This window comes from Triplophysa dalaica, chromosome 22 (assembly GCF_015846415.1).
Source record: "Triplophysa dalaica isolate WHDGS20190420 chromosome 22, ASM1584641v1, whole genome shotgun sequence".
Classification (NCBI taxonomy): Eukaryota; Metazoa; Chordata; class Actinopteri; order Cypriniformes; family Nemacheilidae; genus Triplophysa; species Triplophysa dalaica.
In genome coordinates this window covers 17,811,958-17,831,631 of record NC_079563.1, presented here as the reverse complement: position 1 = coordinate 17,831,631, position 19,674 = coordinate 17,811,958, and the positions used below count along the sequence as shown (strand labels likewise).

At 37.8% G+C, this 19,674-nt stretch overlaps 1 protein-coding gene across 1 annotated transcript; it reads right to left on the bottom strand.

Annotated features, from left to right (window-relative positions):
- Window positions 1–50: 50 nt before the first annotated feature.
- On the bottom strand, window positions 51–18,865 carry LOC130411459 (uncharacterized). The gene is made up of 19 exons (XM_056736077.1): window positions 18,778–18,865; window positions 17,973–18,060; window positions 15,767–16,917; window positions 15,595–15,630; window positions 15,181–15,332; window positions 14,912–15,083; window positions 14,751–14,801; window positions 14,124–14,232; window positions 12,275–12,321; window positions 11,620–11,778; window positions 6,339–6,436; window positions 5,953–6,015; window positions 4,718–5,360; window positions 4,458–4,625; window positions 2,957–3,084; window positions 2,181–2,363; window positions 1,187–1,358; window positions 974–1,015; window positions 51–818 (listed from the first exon to the last, which is right to left on the bottom strand). The coding sequence occupies exons 3-19, from the start codon at window positions 16,865–16,867 to the stop codon at window positions 720–722; spliced, it is 3,423 nt and encodes a 1,140-aa protein (XP_056592055.1). The 5' UTR covers window positions 16,868–16,917; window positions 17,973–18,060; window positions 18,778–18,865; the 3' UTR covers window positions 51–719.
- Window positions 18,866–19,674: the final 809 nt, after the last annotated feature.

Sequence of the window (19,674 nt, the reverse complement as noted above, 5' to 3'; positions counted from 1 at the left end):
AATCAAGTCTCGCCCATTTTTTGTTTAGAATCTTTTTTTAAAGTAGCGTTTATAACGTTTTGTGGATGAGAAATTCAGTGCTACATTTATTTATGGCTTTAAAAATGGGTTTTATTCATAGTTTTCAAAACAATAAAAAGGATTAAAATGTCAAACATTTAAATTATATTTACATATCAGTAGAAGCTTAATCTAAAATGGCACAAGTACATCTTAAAAAGTACATACGGTTAGTTTTATTCAGTATCCTGTAACAGGTTACCAATCACAGTTTGATAAATAACAAACTTAAATGTTTATCAAGAGTTATAAAACACCCGCCACTAAAAAGAACTTGGCACTGTTGTTCCCTCTGAGAAACCTTTGAATTCATTCTAAACAAAAATATTTATGTACTGACACACGCTTCTATTAAATCTACTTTAAAAATATTAAACGGCTACTTTAAACACACAAATGCACAGACTAAAAAAACATACAGGTGAGGTGTTAACTGTTAGCTCAATCTGACTTTTAAGGCCTTTCGTGGCGAATTCTGAGAAATATTGCATTTGTTAATATGAGCTGGTACCTTTGAATATCTACAAAATAATCCATTTCCAGAAAGCATCTCAGTAACCACGACATCGGCTCACACGTCCGGACAGACACCAGTACATCAGGAAAAACGTTCCCGTTCTTTCTTTAGCATGATCTTTCCCATAGTTTCTCGATCATCTTTAAGCTCTCCGATCATAATCGCTCACCATCTTTTTGATGTGGTTTAATTTGGCCTTCAGGTATTTACACCTTCTCTTCTTCACCTGGTAATCACTGCTCTGTAGAAACAAACGTTCACACATTTATTTAGCACCGAATAGAAATACATCACACTGTGTTTATAAAGTCAACATGAAGTGATCCATTTGAAAGATAACATCTTTAACCGTTGACAAGATTTCCGTGAGAAAACATTGATTCAGCTTATTCTTACCCTCTTTAGGTCTTTCAGGACGTTGTATTCGTCTGTGGCGTCCTGTTACGAGAGAATGACACAGATCAGCAACAGGGGTTCTTTCTCATACTCACGTTATTTACAAATACAACAGAACAACATTCTGCTTGGAATGACACATTCAATCTAAAGATGAAAAGGAATAAAGCTTTGGGAATAGAAACAAAAAGAGTCCATTATTGAAATTCATACCAGGAACTGTGGACTGCCCTCCTCAAGGTCATCAAGTTCACGGTCCACCTCAGCCAAACGCTTGTTGATCTGGTCCAGCTCTCCCTGAAGTTCGCGGTACTCCTGATGGTCTTTGTCAAACAGATGCTTGTATTCCTCTCTTTCTTCATTATTTACAATGGGAGGGAACTCGCTGTAAAATAAACATCTCATTTAGAAGGCTTCACTATATACTTCACAAGTAAGTTTTAACTGGAATGTTAAACAGTGAAATGTTAAAAGAACAGTTCACCCAAAAATAAAAATGTGTATTTTTTGTCCCCCCTTCATGCCATTCAAATATTAAAGTCACAAAATGTTGAAGCTCCGAAAGCATAAACTCAAGAGGATCTTCTGGAGTAAAACAATAGGTGTGACTAGTCATATTTCGGCAACATTGAAACCAAAACAACATATCATATTTGTTCTCGAGTGTCTCGTGACATGTTGTCATATGATATTTTGGCACACGACATGGGAACCAATCAGATACAAAGTTATACATCAATATTTCTTCTTTTTTACACATTATAGGGTACTTCAATTTAAAACTTGTTTTAGATTTAATTTCGGAAAAAAAACTAAATTATTAATGGTTTTCTCACGCATGGTTAATTTATGAACACAATGGAGTCCGTTGTACGTGTGTGATGAATCAATGAGCTTTTTGGAGATTCTGCATTTTGGGATCTATACATGTACTTAAAATGATGGTTGATTTTCAGGTCTAATTTCTGTAAAAATATTAATCAATATTACAATAATAAACAAAACATTGTATAAATTATTATTTAAAAGTGAACTGTTAAATTGCAGCAGTATGCAATAATAATAAAGTGCAATAAGTATAGTAGTGTTCTATTCCCAATTGTATCCTTATTAGTTCTATCCTGCAAAGCCTTATGGGAAAACATATAGTTAACTCCTATATTCATCATCTGTACATTTGAATGATTAGTTTCAAAAGATAAGCCACCTGGAGAAGTCATCATCATCCAGCTCATCTCCTGAGGAGGCGTAGTCTGCATCGCGGTCTCGTCCATCTCCGGTCCGTGGACGGAGAGCCCGTCGTTTCTTAGGCTGGCCAGCAGAACTGATCCTGTCCGAGTCGCTGCTGAGAGGATATGGACTGCGGATGGGGAGAGCGTGCTCCATCGGCCTAAACAAAACAGAAACACTCATGATTACTCACAGACGTTGTCCTCTACAACATTAACTGAACGTATGCACACATAACCAATAAATCGAACACGGCTTTAAACAACGCCTTTATGTTTATTCTTCTCGGTCGTGTGCCCTGTAATGATGACAGTGCTTGTCAGATTTCTTTAGATAAGGCACATTTTGTGTTCACTACAAAAACATTGCTTTCATTCCTTCAGGCATCATTGCAGCTGTATTGCGTAATTCTTTGCAAAAAGCATAAAAAAAGAACACGTCAAACATAGATAGCAATAAGTCAGAGAGGAAGAGATTCAGACACGGAGGTGCAGAGTAAGAGTGTAAAAACTTCCTTAATCTGATGTTGATCTCTTCTTGCTATCAGTTGTGTTCTTTCGGTTACTACAAAGACCAATTTTATATGATCCGATGTTTTTATTATGAGATATGACGCCGCAAATGCAATTGCAACACAAACAAGTCATTGAAAACGAACAGAATCCCACGCACCCAAATGGAAAATCTTCAAGTGTCTAGACGTGTCAGATGTTGAAGAGACATATAAAAAACAAAAGCAAAGGCTGTACGTACGGAGGACTTTCACTGTAAGGAGGTTTGTCATAAGTTGTGCTGTTGTCATCGAGGTCCATTCTAGAGCCACCATATTTTGTTGGATATTCAGTCAACATTGGACCAGGAGCTTCATTTACATTATTTACCTGAGAAAGAGAGAAAGAAGACTATTAATATTAAGCTTTAGAAGCAAAGCAACTATTGAAACCATATATTTATATTATTTACATATTTAAATTCATGAAATAAAGACTACGAGGAAAAGTCATTAATCGTCATTATAAAATAAATGTTATTTTTCACAAGCACTGCCAGACAAGTGGACTTTACGTCAACATCCATTAAAAACTGAATCTAAATGAAGCGTTTTAGTGAAATCTGAACAGCACAAATGCGGTTTGAGGCTCCAGGTGGATTCTTTGGTTTAAGGTTGGAACCAGAGATGTGTTTCAACATGTCTGTCCAAAAGAAACAAACCTATACCGCTCAACTTCTTTAAATGACCTTTAATGATGCTACATTAATGTGTTGTTGTCATACGTGCAGAAGTACAGCCTGATTTCATCAGACTAAAAAATGTGTTCACTTCACATTTGTACCACTTCAGATTCCGTTTCTGGTTGAACCGGTTCCCCCCAAAACACATGATCCTTTGCCAAACAAAAACATGTGGCCAAAAACACAGTATATATACACCTATATTGGAAATTTACCCTTTATATGACCATTTTTTTTAATTAAAAACAATACACTTCCCTTTGTCTGATTTTCTAATGCGTGAAGTTGTGCATTAACCAATCAAACTTCTTTTGCCAAAATGAAAAATGAAACTAAAGACCTATGACAAGTCCTAAAGAGATAAACCAGCACGTAGATGTTTATATGTTAGTGAAACTATTGCCAACTGACCACACCCAGAAACCGAAAGGAGAATGTTCCCTCCCCCATCCCATCGACAGAAACCGGTTTTACCACCTACAGCAAAAACCTGTTACACAAACCTATACAAGTCACCTATATTCAGAGCACCAAACCTCTCGCTGCTGTCAGAAGTCTGTGCTCAGTTGAATGGAGGAAGTTTAAAAATGAATTGTTTGATAATAAAGAGACGCAGGTGCAGATCTCTCACTCCACCGGCTGTTAGAGAAGAATCCAAATTATAGCTCAAAGTCACAATAGATAAGAGCTCAAGTACACAGTTGAGCAATTGTTACGCCATTAAAAATAACCCCCAGTAAGCAAGGAGGAAAAACACGCAAGATCGGTTCAAATGATTTCTTTACGTCTCAAAAAAAACGGAGAATAAAGGGAGACCAGTTAGAAACTTTATCATATGCAATCTATCGTAGCATATGCTAATGAAAAATTATTAATCCAATTATATTATATTTAACTATGAACACGTGCGGTTTTGATCAATTTTGCAACCCTTCATCATCTATCCTTGTTAGCCTTAAAAGATTTCAAGACCTTGACTTTGATCAGATTTATTGAAAGATGAAGTGAAAGATCTGCTCACCCAGTCCTCCACATCTGGGGGAGAGTTGTGGTCTTCGATCTCCTTCACGCGACGCCACAAGATGTTATGTTTGCCGTGAGAATTGATCCGCATACGGGTTTTAATGGCAAACACCATGATGATAACGAGAGCGGCGACGACGATGAACCCCAAAACGATAGCGATGGCCTGAGAGAGAAAGAGGGATAAGCGTCATCACAAGACATTCATATGATATCACTACCAAGCTAATAAAAAAAAATGATTTACAAACCACTCACCTCCTGAGGATCCACAACACAGAAATGATACAGATACTGATTCACAAACATTCCAGACTGAGGTTGCTGGAAAGAGGAACACATGGCGTACACTTGATTGTACATCATCGAACCAGACGACTGGGCCATTGGGTACACAGTGACGATATAAACTATTGTGGCGATCAACGTTAAGAACGCCAGGATGGCACTGGAGATTATAATGGCCAAGAAGAACTTTCTGCTCTGAGCCGTCTTTTGATGCGAGATGATCATGATGAACATGACGAGGAGAGCGATGAAGGTGATGATGCCCATTGCCATCATGAAACCTTTTCCTTGCCTGGGGTCGTTATGTGAGCCGAGGAGACCATAGCCTCCTCCGTAGCCTCCCATTCCCCCATAGCCACCTCCCGTTCCCCCATAGCCACCTCCCATTCCCCCATAGCCACCTCCATATGAGCCTCCGTAGGATCCGAACCCTGCAGCTCCTGGATCCGTGTCCCAGGCCAGAGTCGAGGCTACACACACGAAGATGCCCACGCAACAGATGATAGACAGGACACACATGATTTTAATGATGCCCGGCGGGGATGTCATCCGATAGAAGTGCTGGAATTCATCATCGGGGTAGTAAGAGAACGCGGGCTGGGGTACAGCATTACTGGGGAGGAAAACATGTCGACGGATTAGTTTGCGGACACGCTGACACACAGTTGACCGTTTTACGTAACAAAATATAACTGATGTTAAAACCTGCCCGGTTATGACCCCCCCTTCATATTTCAAGTGTGCATCAGCAATGCTATTCATTTTGGAGTTATCCGAACAGACTTACAAATGTTACCCATTATTTTTTTAGTACTATTAAAGAAAGTTAATGTGCATTCAATTCAGTTAAATGTGACTTTGGTGTGAACGATTGTTGAAAAATGAACCATGATGTTTGTAGTAAAAACACATCATCTCACTATAGAAACCATAGTTTAACTATGATATATGTAGTAAATCAATCCAAATGGTATTCAGTCCGACATAAAAAGCCCAGTTACATAACTTCTACTCTAATAAACCATCATTTGTTTTCATAAGGTTAAAAGAGCCAATGGCAAATAGTAAATATTTAGTAGGCTAAATTAGAGACTCCTTAAAAAGGTTCTTAAAAGGTTTGCTGGGGGTTGTTTAAAGGTTATATCTTGTGATTTCTCATCTATCGTGAGACAATGTTGAGGAAAAAAGAGAAACTCGATACTCACAATTCATTTCCACCCTGTTCAGAGTCATAGGGCGGCGGACTCCCAATCGGTTGAAAAGACATGCTTGAGAAGAAAGTATTACATCAATAATCACACGCACTTTCGAGGTTACATTACAATTTATTACATAAATTCACATATTTCAAGCCATTAAAATGAACATAATTAGTAAAAACTCGTCAAACGTGAAAGCAATATTTCAAGAGACAGACACAATGCGGAATAAACGGGACGCTTTAAACACCTGACAGCAACGCGACTAGCTGGATTAAATCGAAGTAGTTTTAACGCATCCGTCATTCTTTAATAAAGCGACTGTATTTATGTATTATGCAATAAACTCGCATATAAAACGGATAAGTGTTTTATTAGAGTATGAGTCTCACCTGTTGTCGCGCTCGAGCGATATGGGTGCGACAGCGACCTGCTGCTCAGTGCTCAGGTGAAACAAACAACCCGCCCTTAAATAACTAAACCCCGCCCACTCACACACGCAGACACAAACATATCCTGCCTTATTTATTGTAATGTAAATAAGTATATTTAACGTCCCTGTGCTTTGACAATGTTTAGAGTTTTTACAACGCCAGTCTTGGATCATAATGTTGATTTTTCATAACCAACAAAATCAATTGTTTTTCCGCTTTTTAAATCCCCTCATGATAATTGTATACCAACTTATGTTTCTCATATAGCCTATATGGTGGATTTTCTAATATATATAATTAGATTTTCTATTATAGAATGATACAATCAGTATTTATCTGATATAATATGGGCTATTTTGTCATGGTTCTGCCTCGTCTTGTCAAGTTTTTATAGTCTTGGGGCCGGATCATGACAGTACCACATGTTTTGAGTGGAGAGAAACACATTATTGTTGGTCACGACATAATGTGCGTTCTCTCCGGTCTCGTCTATGTCCCTGCACTCTCGTTACTGCTTTTAATATCTTGTTATGGTTTCATGCTCCTCACCTGTTCTCTGCTTGATTTGGTTCCTTAATTAATGCCTTTGTGTTTTCTGTCTTGTGCGCTCGGTTTTGCCTGACATCCTGTCCCTGTCAAAGAAGTTAGTCGAGTTTAGTCTTGTAACCTTGTCAGTTGCATTGTCTAGTCGAGTCAGTGTTTTCTTCTCTGTCTAGTTTTAGTTTACTGTCTTGTGATTTTGCCCCCTCATGGGTTTTGTGTTTGTTCAATTAAAAGTCTGTTTGTTAAACATACATATGTAAACATCAACTCAAATCATGAAACTCGTCCGGTGGCACCCTTGCTCTGTTTGCATGAGTTGTCACTTTATTGTCGATGGCATCCATATTTTAATGTCTAATAATTTATATATTTATATATATGTACAATTATTTTTTATGGTCTGTCAATCTTATTGTAAGGTGTGTTTTATTTCTGTTTGTCGGACATCCTCTGCATCTATTGTGTAATTCTACAGCCCTCATCTATAATCCTTGTGCTCCCAATAATAATTAAACATTTATAATGTATGTTTTTGAGAGGTGCACCTTCTAAATCTCTCTTAAATGAATAATCACACGTTAACCAACAGAATTACAAACTTGCGCTATATAAAATGCTTACAGGCAGAGTACTGTCGTTATGTTATTTAAGAGGCTCCTATGAAGGACATTTTCGCGAAAAGATGCAAGATTGAACAAAGAGTTTATATGAGACAATTAGCTGATGTGTATGAAGCTATTCACAGCAGCACAGACGAGGACCTCAAGAGAATAAGGAAGCCAATAGTTCCTGAGGCAGCTTTACCTATAATTGACTTCACAATTGTCAAATGTTCACCACCAGACTGACACGTGCAATGAGGAAGTGCCCAAGTGTGAAAGACAGTTGTCCACTGCAATTCATGATGAAGGGTAAACAGTAATTGGACACATTTCTCAATGAGTCAATTTGACTTTAACCTAATTCAGTGATAAAGGCTTTGTTTATAATTGGGACATCATGTTTCACATCAAGATTTTTATCAATTTCTGTATAGCTCCCTTAGTCTTAAAAAAGAGTGCAGCAAAGTCAGCTAGATCATTATTTTTCTGACCTGATTTCTACACACTTTCATAGACCGAGGACTTTCTTTTCAATAGTACATTCAGTAATTAATCCGAAGTGTCTGGTTTTCTTTTAGGGAGCCGTCAGCTGAGCTCTGTCAGAATTCTTAACATTTTTTTGTGGATAAAGTGAGTGCTATCTGATCTTCTTTCGCCTCACAGCTCCCAGACCTGTCTTTGAACTTGCTGTACAGTCCATTTATCTTTAACAATTTCCAACATGTTTCTTCAATGGAACTGTCAGATTTTTTAAGCAAAAAGGCAACCACCTCGTCACTCCATGTTGTTCCAGCATATATGATAAAAGCAGCATTCCCAGTAATCGTCCACCTGTTGATTTACTCATATTTGGACACTGGTTTGGTTTCAAACTGCTTTAAACATGCAGATGTTCAGCCTTTGCTTAAGAAGCAAGGTTGGGATGAAAACTGCTTTTGATAACTATATTATCTATTCTCTCCAAACTTTTAGAAAGTCATGCTGTCACAATACGATCCTGTTTTTTAAATACAGCTAATTTATTAGAACCTTTTAAAATCTAAATTCACTGCTTTCCATTGCACATAGTCCGCATTGTTAAAAGTGTTTAAAACCACAGTGTAGTGTTGCACGATAGACTGGGATTTTGACATTGGTGGGTACATAAAATTGGTCTGAGGGCCGCATTGTCACTAAAGTTAAGCGCCATTTACTTGACTTATTAAAAAATACTTAAAATAAGTTTTATTTGAAAAGGTTTTCTACACTGTTCTTTATTGTTGTCACTCTCATTGCTACACTGTCTGTCCACAGCAAGATCAGTTTCCTTAGAAATACACCAGAATATAAAATTGGCCACTCAGTATTGACTACTCTATGTTTAACTACATCTACACTCTGGATAAAACTACTTTTTATATATTATTATTATGCATATTTTTTAGCTCCTTTATGTATGACTGAGCGCTTACTTGACCTCTATAACAGTGCAACCTTGTTATAACTTTAGTATGATTCACAACAAATAACATAATCATGTTTTAAAGGCCTAATCATCTGTGAACCTGCCACCACAGCATGACAGGACTGCTTCTGTCATCTGACTTTACACAATAATGCATTAATGCATTCCATATGAGCACATTCATGGCTAAGATACAGCTTACTATAGTCATTACAAATGCCAAAAATAATTAATTATTATTTTAAGTATATCCTGTTCATGATATACATTTGATACATTTTAACAAATGCATATAAAAAGTGGACTGTCAGGATATTTAACTATATTTAGCTATCACCGTAGATGTAAACAATTAACATTTAAGTTTGCAACTCATCTGGTTAATTGACATGCAATATGAAAACACTGTTCCTAAATTTATTTCCGTATTTTTGTCAACAAACTGTATAATCATGCTCATCTCGTTTTGTTGAGACAGCTCTACTTTGGTGCTTTGTAACTGAATCAGCTCTGCTGCAGCCTATGTCTCTAGCTAGAGAAGGCAAAGCCAATCATAAACCCATGTGAGTTAGAGAGGCGGGACTCCACAAAGCCAATCCTATTGGTGATGTGGGGTACGGAGGCGGAACATATTGCAGAAGACAAATTTATAATTACTTTCTATATCCTACATCAACCTTGATAAGTTAAGGGATTCAAGGATAGACATGAAACGGCTTATTTAATTCATTCAAATAAATAATATTATTAACTGACCAAAGTATTACAAATGCGAGAATTATACATTAAAGCACAAATTTTAAAGTAAGACTTTGAATTTTGATGTCAATAACACTATTGCACACGAATATATTTCACAAAGTATTTAGTTTAAGTACATGAAAAGTAACTGTAATTAAATGACAGAAAACATTTGAGTAATCCCTTACTTTACTTTTTCAAGGGAAAAGTAATTAAATTACAGTAACTATTACTTAGTAACTAGTTACACCCAACATTGATTGTCGATAGCATCAATACTTTAATGTCTAATAATAAGCTTTCCTGTAGCTCAGGGGTAAGAGCATTGCGTCAACAACGCAAGGTTGTGGGTTGATCCCAGGGGATTGCAAATACCTATGTATAAGAGTATAGGATGATGCAATGTAAATTGCTTTGGATAAAAGCGTCTGCCAAATGCATGCATGTAAATGTAATGTAAATGTAAAAAATGTCACGACACAGGCAGACATCAGTGGTTACATTTAAGTGTAGTTTAAAGGCGGGGTGTCTGAATTTTGCTTGTTTAGACAAAGTCGACCAGGACCAAAACAACCTTGTGACCTTGTATACAACTTTATTAAAAATAAGGTTATGGCGAGCGCACCCCCATTGAATACGTACCTTGTTGCCTGGGATTTATTTGTGGCAGAAAAACGACAATTGGTTAATAAAGAAATGACCTGATTGGTTTTAGAAGGGACCACCTTTCAGAAGTTTTACTACAAATGTAGGCTGGAAAACACTTGGTTTTCAGATTACTTGAAACATCTCCCTTTTTTTGATTCGACCAAATAAAGTTAACTCTTTGACACCTGGACCTTCTTCCTGAACTGCATGATCAGCTTTTTTCCCCATATTCTCCTCATATTTGTGGTTTTTATGACCTGTTGTTGTGCCCCCACTGTCACTGCCTAGTACGGTACCTACCCCCCTCTCCACCTGGCAAAAGGTGGTTCCGTCCAGGCTGCCTGTCTCCCAACACAGCATGAAACCTGCTGGGGTTGCGTTTATAATTTAGAGAGGTAAATTAAATGTTTATGCCTGACCTAATTATACCATATAATTATACCATTATATTGGAGTTTCATTAACCAAGCAAAGACAGAAATAGATTTTTACAGACCACATTGATCCCACCTATCCAAAATCATTCAAATTTAGCACAATCGAAAATGCAGAAAAGGGAAAAAACATATACATTAAACTAATAATGTTTAACTAGCATGAAGACGACATAACAATAATAAACAAATATCAACTCAAATCATGAAACTCGTCCATTAGCACCATTGCTCTGTTTGCATGAGTTGTTACTTTATTGTAGATAGCATCAAAATTTGTCTAATAATAAGGTTCAGTGTACCTTTGAACAATCACAGCCCACCAACTTGACATAAAACATACCTGACAACAAGATTGACAGACCATAAAAAGCACAACCTATTTTTTTGATATGTTGATATGGTTTGACATGGGGGGTCATAAATCACAATTCATATGATACAACTACGAAATGAAACAAGTACTGAAAAGGTTAAAAGTGAAGGTTCAGAGAGTGTTTATTAAGAGCATACAAGCAATTATTTCTTTACTATATACTAATTATATACCATCCACACAAGTCTTACATTCAGCGTAACATAACAGTGGTTATAATCCAGTACTGTCTGTTTTAGTTCTCATAATTTGTCATATTTGTGAATTCTCTGAGAAAGGTTGTCAATGTGTTTTTCTTTTTACACATCTGTCTTTCTTCTCCATTAATGAAACTTAGGAAAGTTTAAAAACATCAGACATAAGTGAGACTCTCATCCCACTCACAAACATCACAGCTGCATTCATACAGCCACAGCCTTAAATAAAACCTCAATCTGCGATCTGAGGATACCGTAACCAAAGCTTCCATAATCTCACATTCCACAGCCGGTTCCTCAAAAGCCACCGTAAGAACCCCAATAATCTCCAAAGCCACCAAAAGAGCTTTAAGAACCTCCACAGCCACCTCACTAGATGGTTCCACAGGTTCCAAACCCAGCCGGAGTTTGAGCTACACATGAAGATTTTCACACACCAGATCACAGACAGGACACACAGGATCTTGATGACGCCCGGCGGTGACATCCAACAATAGAAGTGCTGCAACTCAACATTACTGGGGAGGAAAGGACATAGTTAAGGAACATGTGCCGATACCATATCTAAATTGATGGGTTTGTCTTTCATCTATCTAATAGCTCATGTTTATCTACTTTCTCATTTATTCAATTAGATAAGCTGTTTTAATAATAAAACAGCTATCCATCAATTTTACTGTACATTAAAAAAATGTGTGCGCAATTTCAATTCACACATGTTTAAATGAGGATTCAAAACTTTCAAAACAACAAAAATGTCAAAACTTAAAAAAACATGATCAGTAAACACAGTTATTAATATGCATCAATTTTTTCAATTTATAGCAACCTGTAAAGGAATTAAGTTCAATCAACCACTTTTTACTACAAAGTTCACTGTTCTCCATTGGAAGCAAGATCTGATCTTACCTCCAGCATATTCAATGAAATGCCTAGTTTAAAATAGCTTATTTTGACTGTTGAGACACGTTTGATAAACCTGTTCTAGTTTTCAAGAAAATGCTATTTTTCAGTTCAATGCTCGAACCTCTATCATCAAAACTCATTTAAATAACCAATACAAAAAACATTAAACATCTGTTTTGACCAAAAATTCATGAAATCACTTTTTTTTTAAATCTATCCAATAACTGCTTCGTGCAAAGGATTCTGGAAACCAGAAATCCTCATCAACCTTTTTCTGTTTTTCTTTCTAATTTTTGTAACCAGAATGCTGTGCCTAAGGCTTATTGTATTCTTTTCTCTAAAGATACAGACTTGTTAATTTTCATCAATCTTAATACAAACTGTTGTCAGTAAATTACATAAATGTAAATCTACAGTAAGTTACAGAAATCCAGAAATACTGTTATTTCTACAGAAATTATTTACAGTTGGTTAATTTTCGAGGGCATTGTATGGTAAATAATAAAGTACATATCCGATACTTTCTGTAAAAGTTTGCAGATGGACATCTTTGGTTCTATATGATGTTGTTGATTTCTCATCTAAAGTATCTGCTCATTCTGAGAAAGAGAAACTCGATACTTACCTTTCATGATCCCCTTGTTCAAAGTTATCGGGCGTCGGACTTCCGTTCGGTTTGAAAGACATGCTTAATCACACAAAATAAATCAATATATGACAATTAAATAAAAAATGCATATGGAAATCACCCAAATTACATATTACACACGAGGACAAAGTATCTCTTTCTTTCTTTTATTTACACGAAGTCAAAAGTTAAAATATTTCGCTTACCACAGCGTAAAAAAGAAAGACTTGCGTAAAGATGTCCGCAATATTTCAATATAACAGATTGATTAGGTGCATTACATCTCAGTAGTTTTAAAGCATAAAGCGAGTAAAGTATTGCATAAAAAATAGATTTACATAAAGACACAAATGCATGTTTTAAAACGGTTTCAGTCTCACCTCTCCTCGTGCGTTCTTGGAGCGACAGTGATTTGGTTGGATGTTAACCCACCTTAGAATTGAATTACCCCACCCACACAGAGACCGATTGTACAATGGGTTATTGTATTGTTAATGTTTAATTTTCATATTGCTTGGCAGACTCTTATTTAGGTCTGGAGAGAGAGCATGTGCTACATGTAAATGTTTTCCATAAATTGTCAATACCGCATTCCTTCTCTCATGTCAATGTCTCATGCCTGGTTTGTAATATGAGCGCTTAATCTAACACTCCTTCAGTCAGATTTTTATTATTCAAACTCATTATACAACAATTTGCATGAAATGTGTTCGACGCCATTCTGTACAGCGTTTGCATAAAAACTCATAAAGTTTAAATCATAAAGACATACAGGTTGTATTTAAAACAAAGTTTAAAAAAGTTCAGTGGTTGTTCAGATATCAAAATACAGCTGCACTACAACTTTGTAGATTAAGTAAAATAAACGATAATAACAAACAGTGCATAGGCATATCAAACAACTGAGCCAATAAATGTTTTTTGCAGGAAACTGAAACAGATTGGGCATCACAGTAATTCTTTAGACTTCAAGAATTCAAAAACTTTAAGTCAATAATGTAAAATTAAACAGGTACTGAGAATTCAGGGAGCAGATATCAAGAGCATGCAAGCGTTCGCTCGTGTCAATGTTGTTTTCAATATATGCGATACCATCCACACAACTGTGGCTCTGAAGGTGTAGCGATCAGATTTTCGGCATAACGGGACATCCCGGCGTGAAATGAACGACCATCACAGCAGGTTCTGCGGTTGGAATCCAGCGCCGTCCGTTTCAGCGGTAGCCATCGTTCCAGCCCATCACTTTGTCATATTCGTGAATTCTTTGCTTGATGTGGGACAGTTTGTTCTTCAGGTATTCGCATCTCTCCTTCTTCTCTAAAAATGAATGATCCTTCAAAGGGAAAGAAAACATAAATAAGGCGGTCACCCCATACATCGCGTACATACTAAAGCCAAATACAGCATTTAAGCCGGGGGAGTTTCCACAAAACTCAGTCGCTCCCTACACTTGGATATGGGTGACTACAGCTACTTCCTTCCAATCAAACGACACAATAGATTCTGTAGGAAAAACTAAATTCACTCCCTCCTTCCCACCAAATCTTTTCTTCCTTCACTCATGGAATGTCTCAACCATTCGGCTATAAATCTGCCCGAGGCACCTAGACAAAACCTACAAGTCCATACAGGCCCAGATGTAAGGAAAACGCTACTAAATTAAATGCAATGGATGTACAAGGTGCATGTGTTTAACCATTTTGCAAACAACGGATGTTGCAATTGAGTGGAAATCTGTGAAGATATCTGTGGAGTTCTTGCAGGTTTTGTGTGGATCTGTACACAGTCTAAATAAAGGTATTACCAAAAACACACTGACCCAACAGAAATTTACGGAAACCAACAACTCACCAGCTTCTTCCTCTGGTACTCCTGAAGAATTTTGTTAATGCGCTCACGCTCCTAAGACAGACAAGGAGAGATTTGTCTTTGTTTTACATGACTAAAATTTAAATACTTTTTATCCGTATACATAACACATATTTTATCTCAAAGAGGAAATTATGACATACCATCTGATTCGTAGGGTGTTGAGGTAAACTTCGCATCATGATATCCATTTCATCAAACTTCTTCAGTATCGCTTGGACTTCCACATGAAGTTCTTTATACTCAGAATACTGGTCATTAAAGACGGCTTTAAACTGGTCTCGCTGGTCATCGTTGCGGATGGCTGGATATTTCCTAAAACAAAGCCAGGACGCAAGCCAATCACAAGTTAAAATATATCAATGACATAAGTATCTTTTTCAGACTCAAGATGGAGAAATGGACCGCGTACGCAATGTAGTCTGGCATGATCACAGGTTTGGGAGCTTGTCCAGCTGGAATGTGTCCTTTCACAATTTTGGGCCTGGAGGTACCCGGGGCAGCCATGGATACCTGCTGTACTGGTGCTGAAACAGACACAGGCTCCCATGATCCATCAACAGCCTACAAAGAAGAAAACGATTGAATTAAGGCATTTTATAGTGGACATTATCTAGTATTTCTACTGCAGAAACAAAAGAAGATAAATAACACTGGATCCCATTGACTTCCATTATATGAACAAGAAACCACATCTCAAAATATCTTCTTTTATGTTGCAAAGAAGAAAGAGTCGCATACAGGTTTTGAATGACATAAGGCTTAATAAATCACGACAAATTACATTATGGAAAGACATAAGAACGGATGGATGTGAAACACTTGCCAAAGGCACTGCAGCTGGAGAATCTCTGGGTTGCATCTGCAGAAGACATGGAGAAGATTCATTAGATGTTTTACTATGCACATATGTAGATACTGGCATGATAAAGATTCATAATATTAACCAGGCAAGCACACTTATTAGTTTTAGAGTAATCTTAATTCATCCATTTCACCTCTTGCCCGTGGCGCTCTTTAAGTCTCCGAGCTGCCTCCTGTCGCCACAGTTTCAGACACACAATGGCTCCAACCAAGTAAACAATCATGGTGAAAAATAGGAAGATCATGGCGGCCGTCTGTCCAGCTTCCGTGCGACAGAACGGGCCGTTTATGCCGTTATTGAAATACGGTTGGTAACACAGGCCACCTCGTGTGGTGTCATTCACGTACACGCAAGCGGCCGCCAAAAACAGAAGCGCGAGAGCCAGGTTTATGAAGAATTCTGTTAAAGGCCACCATGTTGAATCCAACAGGATAGTTTGGTAGTACATAGTCATTCCCAGGATTAGAATGATGACTGTCACAATCCACGCCAGGCCTGTTACCACAAGAATAAATGGCGTCTTGGGTCCAGTGTAGTTGGCGTAACTGCCTCCATAGCCTCCCCCGTAAGAACCTCCGTAAGCTCCCCCATAAAATCCACCAGGCTGCGAGTATCCAAACATGTTGAACCACTCATTGTCTTTGTGAATGTAAGCGCAAACGCAGGCAAAGATCGCCGCCCCCAGAAGCAGCTCCACACAACCCAGAATGCGCAAAAGACCCGCCCAGGACTTCATATAAGCGTAGCGCAGGTTGTACTCCTCCACTCTCTCTGTGTACGTCAAAGCCGTGCCTACCGTACGGCCGTCCATCGATTCCACCGGGTCGCCCAACAGAATGGCTTCATGCTCCTTGCGGGAGTTGTAACTGCCCCCGGATCCACCATACGGATCGCGGTACGAGCCGGGAACCTTCGGAGAGTGCGGCGGAGAGCAGCGGAGGCCCTCAGTGGTGGAGTTCTTGTTACTTGACCCAAGCATGGATTTCAACTTGCTGCTTCCACTGCTCGAGCTGAAGAAGTTCTTCCATGAGTCTGGGATGAAACGGTGGACGGGTTTGATGTCGATGGCCGAATCACTTCCGCTGGGGTCAAACTCTGGGCCCACGGGTGGATGGTCTGGTAGTGGAGGAGGTGGGAGGGGTTCAAAGCTTAAAGACTGCTCAGACGTTGTGCGATAATTCAAGCTGTGAAGACTCGGGAGCGAGCCGTTGGGCACTTCGCCATTGTGGGGCATTTTCTGCACGCAGTGTCCAGTGGAGTCCTCTGCAGAGAATGCAATTATCCCTGGGAAAATATTAATTAAACATACATAAGATGCAGAAGATCTTTACAAACAGTTTTTTGATCTCGCAGAATTGTGGCTCTCTCAACTAGTGAGTCTCGGATTGGTTTAGTTAGAAAATGCGAAATTAATGCTAAACGTAAACAATAAAATGCAACTAACCATTTAATCGTCTATAGCAAATGAATAGGCTTATCAAAAGGAAGTGAAAACACTTCCTTAATCTTTTGTTGGTGACACACAGTTAAGAACATTGAATGAAATGCAATAAAACACAATGTGTGACTTCAGAAACATTCTACATACAGTACATTCTACATATGCCTCTCTACAAAAGTGAAGATGAAAGTTAGAGGGTGTTAGAAATGTACCTTTCCCAATGAAGAAATTACACCATCATAACAAATATTCAGCATAAGCTACAACAATCTGAGAAGCAACAGTGTCTCAAAAAGTTGAACAAGCTGGTAATTGAGAGATAATGCGTAGTCCAGCGGGTGGTCACGTGATAATGTCTAAGTGTTCATTTACTGTTCATTACCACACATCTAGCTTCTGAATAAACAAAACAAATGGACATGAAATATTGATTTGAGTCTAGGGAAGATGAGAAACATACAATGAGAGACATGCCATTTACAGAAATTTGTATTAAACCACAATTGGCCAATCACAATCAACTCAAGTATTGGACTTGGGCGTGTAATGAATGTTTATATTAACTGATAATGGATCTATAGAGAAGACGACACTGGTGCTTCTCAGGTCAGGTGGTCAACCATTGTGACCTGAACCCAGCCGTGGCTGAAACCACAGAGAAGACAGCTATAACCCAAACATTTACGACACAGATGGAACCGAGAGAACCACATTGGACGGAAACCAACATGCCTGTACAATCACTAGATGTCTGATTGGGTAATACCACAACAGAAAAAAGAAAACAACAATCTCCATGTTACGCTCTTCCATACGCACACCTAATGGAACACCAAGAGAAAAGTATAACACATATTAAAACTAAACAAGAGAAAGAAGAAACATGTTTATTGAATACCTTTCACACGCAGGCACTGAGCAAGACTTACATTGGTCTTGAGTTCAGTGGGGACTTTATTTCATGTACAGTAGGTGAATCCGACAGCCTAACAACAACAAAGAAAACCTGTTGTATCATCATCACCATACCATATAAACATTATTTATTGTTCCACAAAAGTTTGAATGTGGTGCTTTTGTTATGCATGATATTTTCTGAAATAGTAAATAAGATATAAAACGGCATGACCGTATCGATATAATTAAGTTACTTATGGTAATTCGAACACGGTACGTTTGTTGGACATGTACAATGACAATGCCATGGTATTATTTGAAGTATCGTGTAAATAAAAGTGCTAAAACGTGCATTTGCCGCTTAAATGTAACTAGGCACCAAAACTGAATAATTTAAAAACGTAACATTCAGCAGTGAACGTGTCTCTTGTGTTAAATATATCACTACAGTGTATATAAAAGAAACAGTGTAGCAGTGCAGAGAACACATGCGGTCCAAAGACGAGAAAAAAACTCCGTGATCAACAGGTTAACATGAGATAAATTGACATAATTTTTACTTTTTCAAAAGCTTAGTTCATTAATACATTCCCTTAAATATCTAAGATATCCGATTTATGTAAAACACAACAAAACGTTCGATGAAGGGGAAATAAACGACATAACAACAACAACAACAGCATTGACAGACAGATGTGGATAAAATAAAACATTTAAAGAAATGTCTCTTAGTTCAGATGCGACAATGAAAGGATATAAAGATATAAAGACGTAGATGGTGAACTTTAAGGATGATTTGGACTTACCTTTTCCCCTATCCGAAGGTTTTTATTTCTCGACATTTTTTTCGGAAAACACACACAGGTTCGGAAAGTTATACCACGTGACTCTGCCGATCCCTGTGTGTGACGTCAGGAGAGACTTTGAGACTTCAGAGGTGTGTTCTACTTCATGCAGCGCTGCGCAGACCTGCGCAGTCTGAGCGCCGTTTGATATTAAGGACCGCGATAGCTGACTGCCCAATACGATATCGAGTTACTCTCGCGGTACGTGATGTCATATTGCTATCGGGCTGCGCAGATTCGCGTAGAGTCGAACACACCTTTCACCTGAAGAGGGGGATATAAACTTTAAAAACGCCTTTTCTTTTACCAGATACTCATGTCATAGATTGGCAAGGCTTATGACTTTATTGACTGAAACCGGTGACTAATATTGCGGTCAGTACAGAATATTTCCAGGGTATTTACAGAATTTTGAACAGACAGGGTTATAGGATTTGAAACATTTTTGTTCACAGACTGTTTACCAAAAAAATATATATAAAAAAATGCACATCGAGGACAATGACATGAATGTGTCATTGTTTGGAATAATTAAACAACAATATTTTAATTTGACTTAAGTGACTCATTTCAGGAAGTGTTTTGACAGTTCTTCCTTTACTGACTTCCCTTGGGTTATGTATTTGTACATCATCGGAATGGAAATCTGATATTTTTTTGCTAAAACTAAATACATAATCTCGTTTATAATATGTTTTTAAACAATACTTATTTTCAGACTACATCTCTGTTTTAAATGAGTATTGTGGATGTGCCCATGGATTCATTTGCTTTACTCTTCTTCATTTTCTCAACTTTCTGGATGAAAGTTTATTTGCATGTCTACGAAGAATTATTGTGTGTTCCCTTCCTGTTGGC

Bases quoted from the DNA above. Each gene is read 5' to 3' on its own strand.
- LOC130411459 (XM_056736077.1), bottom strand. From the start codon at position 16,867: ATGCCCCACAATGGCGAAGTGCCCAACGGCTCGCTCCCGAGTCTTCAC. The intron at 6,016-6,338 runs GTGAGACTCATA...TTTCTTCTCAAG, and splicing joins TCGCTCGAGCGCGACAACAG to CATGTCTTTTCAACCGATTG. The intron at 5,361-5,952 runs GTGAGTATCGAG...TTTCCTCCCCAG, and splicing joins GAACAGGGTGGAAATGAATT to TAATGCTGTACCCCAGCCCG.